Source organism: Corvus brachyrhynchos, unplaced genomic scaffold (assembly GCF_000691975.1).
Source record: "Corvus brachyrhynchos isolate BGI_N302 unplaced genomic scaffold, ASM69197v1 scaffold59, whole genome shotgun sequence".
NCBI lineage: Eukaryota > Metazoa > Chordata > Aves > Passeriformes > Corvidae > Corvus > Corvus brachyrhynchos.
In genome coordinates, this window is record NW_008246054.1 from 3,959,599 (window position 1) to 3,968,308 (window position 8,710).

General features: G+C 47.3%; 1 protein-coding gene across 1 annotated transcript in view; it reads left to right on the top strand.

The window, feature by feature from the left end:
* GBGT1 (globoside alpha-1,3-N-acetylgalactosaminyltransferase 1) overlaps window positions 1–6,480 on the top strand; it is an 8,064-nt gene extending 1,584 nt beyond the window's left edge. The window contains 6 exon segments of the mRNA XM_008642332.2: window positions 794–856; window positions 2,050–2,100; window positions 2,199–2,234; window positions 4,230–4,321; window positions 4,324–4,363; window positions 5,085–6,480. Of these exon segments, the coding sequence (XP_008640554.2) occupies window positions 794–856; window positions 2,050–2,100; window positions 2,199–2,234; window positions 4,230–4,321; window positions 4,324–4,363; window positions 5,085–5,835 (1,033 nt within the window). The 3' untranslated portion in view covers window positions 5,836–6,480.
* Window positions 6,481–8,710: the final 2,230 nt, after the last annotated feature.

Consider the following 8,710-nt stretch of genomic DNA (forward strand, 5'->3'; position numbering starts at 1 on the left):
CATGCTTAATGACATTTAAGCTCATTTCCATATGAAGCAGAGAATGGGAGGTGTTAATGTTATGAATATGCATTTGTATTTTGGATATTCATAGTTTTTGTAAATAAAAAGCTTTGTGTTTGCTTGTATCGGGGCCCTGCGTCTTAGGGAACTATCCCACACTGAGCCTGGCACCAAATAAAACATTCACTTTCTGACTCTAAACTGTTAGAGAGTTTTTGTCTGTCTCAGCTGTATATTGATATTAGATCGATATTCATATTTTGGTAAATCAAACAAATGCTTAAGTATAGAATATTCCAATTACATTTCAGCTCAGGCCTTAACAGAGGTGAGTATGTGTCTCTTCAAACAGTCCAAACTCACTCCAGTGTCACCAGGGACAGGTTTGTAGCTGTCAGACATCGCAGCTTTCAAATTCTGTAACTGAATATTCTGATGACTGAGTGTGGCTTATAGATTCTCTGGAGCAAACTCAAACATTGCTGGAAGGGAATCTGAGATAAGGCATTCCATTAATTATTAAAATACTGATTATTAAATTATTATGAATTATCCCCTATTTATGATGTTGCAATTTGCTGTACTTTCACCTTGTGGGTAGTTTTGCCTCAGCAGCAGGACATCATGTTAAAATGTGAACCCAGGAGATCCTACACTAATTAGCAAAGTTGACATGGAGTTAGCCAGTTACCTCTCAAAAATCTGTGCCAGATCCTTAGGTGATCTTGGAAAATCCTAGGAAGGTTTCCTTCAACATTACTTACCTTCAGATGTTTCTTTGCTCCCACAGGGCTACATCTGGGAGTGGAAAAGTGCAGTACCTGCCCTACTACCTTCCGTGCCCTGAAATCTTGTACGTATTTTGTTTTATGTCTAATGAGTAACACAGATCATTGTTACTCACACTGACAACACAAACAGTGATTAACAAGTCGCTTGTTCTTTCTTTATGAAGCTGTAATTAGTCGCTCTCTTAAAACAAAAAGCTAACAATGCTGTTTGGGCCTGCCTGCCCTGCAGGACAGCTCTGGGGCTGCACAGGTGGGGGAGGCTGTGTTTGTTGTGGGTCACAGAGCCCAGGACTAAAGGTTAAAGCTGGATTCCTTATCAGGGTGTAATCACACACCTGCACATGCACAACTGTGCTATAAGTATCCACTCACTAGACAGAGACACCTAAAGCAGAGAGGTGAGATGAACAGGCCCAGGAGTGCTGGCACAGTTAGGAATAACCCCCAGTTCTAATCATGCTCTGCTTCTTCCCTCTGCCATCTGTGCTCTCCCTGCACTCTGTGAATGTGTTTGTGCCGTGGCATTTGGCCTCTGGACCTGAACAGCTGAAGGGGAGCTGCTTCTGAGCTTCCTTGCATGCTGCAAACTGATGTGCCTGACCTGGCCTGGGTGCCACGAGCTCTCCCAGAGAAAATTTACAGGGACAGGGACAGGGACAGGGACTGGGACCAAGCCCCAGTGACCTCCTCACTGCCACATCGCACCAGAGCTGGGACCAGAGCCACGGCTTCTCCCATCCCTTACCATGACCTACTGTCCTTGTAAAAACAAAACAGAATTATGCAAATAGAAAAGAATTCATGTTTCATTGAGGTATTTCTCATGATTTCAGCCCGTTTTGAACCACTGTGTCTGGTCAGGTGCTTATTTCTCTGAATGCTGTTGGAAATGTGGTGTATTTCAGGTAGTTCAGCCCTCCAGGTGACCAGGAACATTTACGTCAGGCATGAAGCACATCCATGACCCCTGCTGACAGTCCCATGTGCATTTTGACCCCTAAACCCTGATTTCCCCACAGACTGGGATGGCTGCAGCATCTCTCTGTCCCTATCATGTTGTGTGTCCTGTGCCAAAGCTGTCCCTTGCTTGGCAGCCCCAGGTGATGCCTAATCCTGGGCCAGGCAGGGCAGCATCCACAGCAGCTGGAGCTGGATTTGGACAGCTGTCAGTGCAGCAGCAGGTCCTGAAGCCAAACTTGGTTGATATTTTAGGAAAAGCATAACAATCCCTTTCTTTTCCCACCCCTTCATGCAGCTCCATAAAACTCCAATATACAGAAGAGAAGCTAATCCAGCTTTTCCCCCAGTAAGTACTGGCTTTTTATCTCCTGACCTTTAAACTGCTGTTCCTCTCTTCCAGGCATATTCATGCATTATTCAATGGATATTTCTTCCTTTTTACAGATTATTTTATCAGCAGCCAAGAGTGCTGGCGCCAAAGTAAGTTTCTTTGTTTGAACTTTGTTTCTGCTGAGTTTGGTTCGGGCACTTTGCAGCACTCACAGTTCCAGGGTCCTGGGGCACACTGGGCAGGACCTTGTTCCCTGAGAATCCCAACCACAGGGGTGTGTCAGCAGCTGCCTGTGCTGCTCTAAGGTTGGGTTTGGTTACTGCACACTTATTAGCACACTTACTGTTAATTCCTAAATATTACATTAGCACACACACTCTGTCATGGGCAGGAACTCTTTTTGAGATGGGAAATCTGTAATATCTGTAAGATGGTGGGAAATACCTTCTGGAGCTGTGCTGTAGCTGCAACCAGCTGTGGGAGAGCTTTGAGCTCATTTCAGGGCAAAATAAAGCAGGTGCTCTGTGTGACCTTCAGCAGCGGTTTCAGCAAACACAGACAAATCTCTGAGACCCAGCCAAAGCAGGGAGTTTAAGGGAAGATTTGGGACAGCAGCACCAGGAAGTGGTTTGGACACACTCTCTGTGCAGCTCGGGTTGTTACAGCCTCCTTTGGCTCTGCTAGTGTGAGTTGACTTTTATCTGGAGCAGTTCACCTTCAACAGCCACGTCCTTTTGCATGTTAACAAACACACCCTGTGGGTACACACACTTACTGTTATCTGTTATTTCCTCCCTGACCTTTCAACAGGATGTACTCAGCTTGAATATTTCATTCTTCCATGTTGGAATCAATTTCTGGGCTAGATTAGCTGGTATGTACTGGGCTAAATGGGGAGAATCTTGAACCTGTTTGTGCTCTGTGTCTTCTGGAGAGAGTTCACTGGCACTGAGAGGGTGACCATGACCATGACTCCCAGGGCAGCCCTTGAAAATGAAATTTTAAAAGCTTAGAGAAGGGAACATGCGTGTTTCCTTCCCTCACCCCCCTCATCCAAAAAAAGGATAACCAACCCAGAAACAGATCAAGTCAGTACATTTTCTCCAACCCAAATTCTTCTTCCTGTATAATTTAATCCTTCAATCACATGCATTGCTGTAGGAAGGAGTCAAACTGTTATTCTTGTATCCTCTCAGACTGAAAGTATTATATCTGGGTTGGAGGATCTAATTGGATCTGCTGCCTGAAGCACCAGGCTGCTCCCCACAGCTCCCCCAGTTTGGTTCTGGTGCTTTTTTTGCCTTGGGACTGTGTCAGGTGGGAGCCTGGCAGCCCCCAAGTGTGGCCACGTGCTGTGTGTGCCAAATTCCATTAGCAGAGGGCTCCAGCTCCTGGTCTGGAGCAGATGTGAGCAGGCTGGGGTGAATCGCACCATAAATGACATCTCCTTTTAAAATCAAAAAGGTAAGAATGAAACACTGAAAACAAAGCAGCAAATTGAAACAGCGTTGCAGAGCTGTAATAGGGCATAATCAGATTCTGCTGCATTTATATTCAGTATTTCCACTTTCCTCACAGGAGATTAAGGATTTTTTCCTAACTTTGTTACACATTTGAATGCTGGCTCACATACAGCATTTTAAATTGTATCTGAATGTGTTGGAGCTATATATAAATACTGGAAAAATAAGCTGTCATGCTGCAAGCTGTGTTTTAATAACACAGCAATGGGGTATATTTTTATAGTAATTTTCATGTTATTACTTGTGCTTTAATCTGCTTGTAGCAATCTGCATCAGGCTGATAGCAAAGAGGCACAGCTTCCCATTCTGAGAGTTCAGTGGTCATTAAACTCTCCTCAGCAAAAAAAAGAAAGTCCTTAAATGAGATTTTAGCAGATCCTCAGGTTTTTGCTGATGTTTTAAAGTGCTTAATTTCAGCCCAGGAGTTGAAATATCTGTGTCTGTAACCTCAAATCAGAGTGCAGGGAGAAAATACCTGAGGCTAATACCCTCCATGGTGAATTAATGCTGATTCACACACTCTTCTTGCTGCCTTTTTAGTGCTTCTTTCACATTTACTGGCCTCAACACCAAAACGAGAAGTTACATTTCATCAGCATTTCTTTTCTATTCCCCCTTCAGCCACCAGGATGTGCTGACAGTCACACCATGGCTGGTCCCCATCATCTGGGAAGGGACCTTCAATCCTGAGATCCTGGACAGTGCCTACAGACCCTGAACCTGAGCATGGGGGTGACAGCCTTTGCTGTTGGAAAGTAAGGGAAGCACTCAGTGGACACAGTTCTCAGGGTGATGCCTTTCCTCTGTGGAAAGATGATTTTGGCTTTTCTTTTCCCGGAATTTGTCCCAGTTTAAGGGGGGCTTTTGTGCCCGTGTAGTGCGTCCATAATCACACAAGCCCACGGGATGACAACAATTAAGGAACCTGAAGTGTGGGCAGTATTTTTTAAGAATTAGCAGGTGGCTTGGGAATTAGAGCTGGTCAAAATGGGGATAATCCCCTTATTCCTCATCCTCCACTACACCTGTTGCTTGTGTAGTGTGTGGATTCTTGCAGTGATAATCAGTGAACTCTCTTCACTCCTTGTCCTGCATTCACTAACATGCCCTTTGCAATCCACCACTCCTCCCCTAGGAATCCTGGGATAGTTTGGGTTGGAAGAGACTTTAAAATTCATCTCCTTCCACCCCCTGCCATGGGCAGAGACACCTTCCACTATCCCAGGTTGCACCAACCTGGCCTTGGACACTTGCAGGGCTCCAGAGGCAGCCACAGCTTCTCTGGGCACCCTGTGCCAGGGCCTCCCCACCCTCACAGGGAACGCTTCCTTCCTAATATCTGATCTAACCCTGCCCTCCTTCAGCTGAAGGCCATTCCCCCTTTGCTCTACCACTCCATGCCCTTGCAAAAAGTCCCTCTCCACAGAAAGCCCCTCGTTGTCCCTGCAGTGCTCTCCATGGGCTGTGTCTGTGCAGGTACACGAGGTCTGTGCGGCGCTTCCTGGAGTCGGCAGAGCGGCAACTCCTGCGGGGCTCCCAGGTGAACTATTACACCTTCACAGACAGCCCCGAGGCCATTCCCCACGTCCAGCTGCAGCCAGGGTGCAGGCTTGTCACCATCCCCATCCAGAACTACTCCAGCTGGCAGGAGATGTCCATGTGCAGGATGGAGACCATCAACCAGCACGTGGCCGAGGTGAGCCATCGGTGCCTCTTCTGCCTGGACATCAGCATGGTGTCCCACAGCCCCTGGGGCCCCGAGATCCTGGGGGATGTGGTGGCAGCCATCCACCCTGGCTACTCCCAAGACCCCTGAGAGCAGTTCCCTGGTGAGAGGAGAAGCTCCTCGGCAGCCTTCATCCCTGAGGGAGGAGGGGATTTCTACTGTGGAGGAGCCGTGTTTGGAGGCTTGGTCAGGAAGGTCTATGAGCTCACCAAGACCTGCCACATGACCATCCTGGAGACAAAAGCCAAAGGGATTGTGGCAGCCTGGCAGGAGGAGAGTCACCTCAACAGGCACTTCCTGTGCCACAAACCTTCCAAGGTGCTTTCTCCAGAGTATATATGGGATGACAGGAAGCCAAAGACCCCCGAAATCCACCTCATCCGTGTTTCCACAGTGGATAAGAACTACAGAGAGGTCCGAGACCGTCTGATCCCTGCAGAGAGATCATCCACACAATCAAAGCCACCAAAATTAGCTCCCACAGAATGTGCCCCACCATGAATTTTTGTTCCTTGTAGGAACAAACTGGGAAGGGAACATGTTGATAGTTCCTCTGGAGAACAGAGTCAAAATGCATTTCAGAAGCAGCAGTCACAGTGCAGGTGAGACTGAAAAGGTTTCTGGATTCCTACTCTTTGTAAATACATCCTGCTTGAGGCTGTAGCACACAAAAAAACATCCAAAAGGCCAGTTATCCAATGCGTGGCTGCAGTTGCCTTTGCCTGAGTGTTTTCCTGAGGCCTGGCGGAAACTTAACAAGATCAAAATGATATTTGACATTCCTGTGGAGAAGACCTTGAGTTCTGGTAGAGACCTTTTCACTTAAAAAAAAGGACATTGCAGGGCAATAAATTTTCCAAATTGTGATTTAAACTAACACCCTTTGTCAGAATCAGGAGTAAGCTTGCACTTGGAGTATGTTACCCCTGACTAGTGTGCAGCAGGATTTCTTGGACCTTCTCAGCAGAGAGCTGGTGCCAGGCATTGCCAGTAAGAGCCCTGGTCTGACAGGACAAACAGTGTGAACTCATCTAGCAGTTATCTCCCAAATTCCCATCTGTGCTTTGGAGACCCAAGTTTAGACAGAACTGGCACAGCTCAGAGCAGACTGAACTTCTTCGGGTTTATTTCAATCACAGATGTGCTCTGAACCTTTTCCCTGGGTCACATGTCTCTGTGGATCATGTAATCTTTTCCAACACAAAAAATCTGGTTTTGAGATGTTCGTGTTCCTCTCCATTGCTTCAGCCCCTTCCAATTTTTCTGAGCTCTGTGAAACAAATTGGCGAGAAGCTGCTGGAGCTGACAGCAAACAGGATGATTTCATTCCGTAATGAAATGCTCTGGTGAAGCTGGGAGCTCAGTGCAGAGCTGGAAGTAGGCTGGGGTTAACATTTTCTCTCCTTGGATGTGATGAGGAGCTGAACCAGGCGTTTAGAGCCTGACAGCTCCCTTGGGGAGCCGCCACGGCTGTGGCTGTCAGCTGAGGTCACAGCGTGCCACCTCCCCTGTCACAGCAGGGCTGCCAGAAACATCACCTCCCTTTGCTACCAAAGGGCTGAGCACGTCAGTCCCTGTTCACTCAGAGGGAGCAGGAGAGAGGCCACGGGAGCTGCAGGGAACGGCAGGGAGGGGAGGAGCAGGGTGAAAGGGTGAACAGGCTGTTTCTAAGGGAACAGTTTATGGGGAAAAAAAAAAAAGGAAAAAGAAAGAAAAGGAAAAAAAAAAAAAAGAAAAGCTCATTTGGCAGAGAGAGGGAAAATGGGGAAGAGGTGCCTGACTGCTCCTGCTTCTCCTCACATGAGAAAATTGCTGTATGGCAGCGAATCAAGTATTCAAAGCTTTAGGGCCCCACCACTGATTGCAGATGACTTAACGAGCCATTTCAGTCCTGTGTGAGCAGGCTGGAAATGGCACTTGCCACTGTCATTGCAGGCATTTCATCTTCCAGAAGACTAATTAGAAAAGCTCTCACGGTACCTGTAATATAGATAAGGTACCCAAAATACCTCCAGCCCCAAAGCCCCACTGGCAGCTGGGTCGGCTGATTTGTGCTTAATCCAGCAAAGGGTCTTTATTACATTTTTTCCAGACTGTTCTTAGGGATGTGGTGCAGGAGGAAGATGCCCCTTTACATAACTAAACCAGAACTGAAACCCCTGCCATTTATGTTGGGTAACCAGGCACCTCATGTAAGCCAAAATGGTGAGGAAAAATACTTACCCAAATATTTCCAGAAAGATACATTTCTAACCAGCCCAGGATTATTACTGTCTGTTTCTTATTTGTTAAAGAGTTAGTGCCTCGAGGCCATGCTGAAACTGGGTTCTCATTATGCCAGTTACACATATATGCATATGGATTCTTTACCAGCCAGAAGGAGCTGTCCAGTCTGCTCTGCACAGGACAAGCCAGATAATTTTATCTCCTGGTGTCAGAACATGGCTGGGCTGGGCTAGGTCTCGTAGAAAAGTATTCAGATTCCAAGAAAAACGTGAAGTTCCATAGCAGCCACAAATCCATAGATCAGCTGTGGCAATGGCCAATTCCCCTTGTGCCTTAATTCTGCTGGAAATTGTTCTGGGTTTGCAGCCATAGGGCTTCATTCTGCCACATTAATTATTGAATTCCTGTGCAGATACTCATAAATCCTCTGTGAGAGGAGTTCTGCAGCAGAGATGATGGGTGATGGAGGGTGGTCTGTGTGTTCTGGGGTACCTGTTTCGAAAAAATTGTGAAGGGCTTGGTCTGAGCTCTGCATCCGAGCTGCCTGTTGGCCAGATCCTCAGCCCTCTGATTGACAGGGTAATGGCCTGGTTTGTGCTGTGCCAAACATGTTTATTTTCCTGGCAGGCCTGCAGCTTCTCCCCAGGGGAATGGCTTGTGTTGTGTGACACAGTTCTGCTCCACGGGGCTGTGGTTTCAAGCAGTACCCACAAACTCCCAGTGCCTCCAGGGAGCAGGAGAATGGCTGCAGAAAAACACCCCCCCGGTGCTGTGTGGGAGATGTTCCCTGAATCAGCTTGTGCCCTCCTCTAATTAATGAAAGGCTGGACTTCTGTTGTCATCTCCTGCTGATTAATCCCCTTCCCCCACCAGCAGCAGCGAGCTTTCCTTCTCCCAGTTTGGATTGTGCAGCCTGGGGCTTGTGTGCAGTGTGGGAGCTTCACCAGGACCTGCTTTCTGATGTGCATTCCCCACCCACACCCAGTGCACAGCAGGGAAACTGAGGCACTCGGCAGGAAGGCAGCAGAGTGTCACTCTTGTCTTCCTCCACTCACCACAGGGGACAATGTAGTCTTAAGCGTTCTTGTGCCAAAGGAATTTGGATTTGGAAATGCAGGGAACTGCATGAGAAGTGAATCACCACATGTAA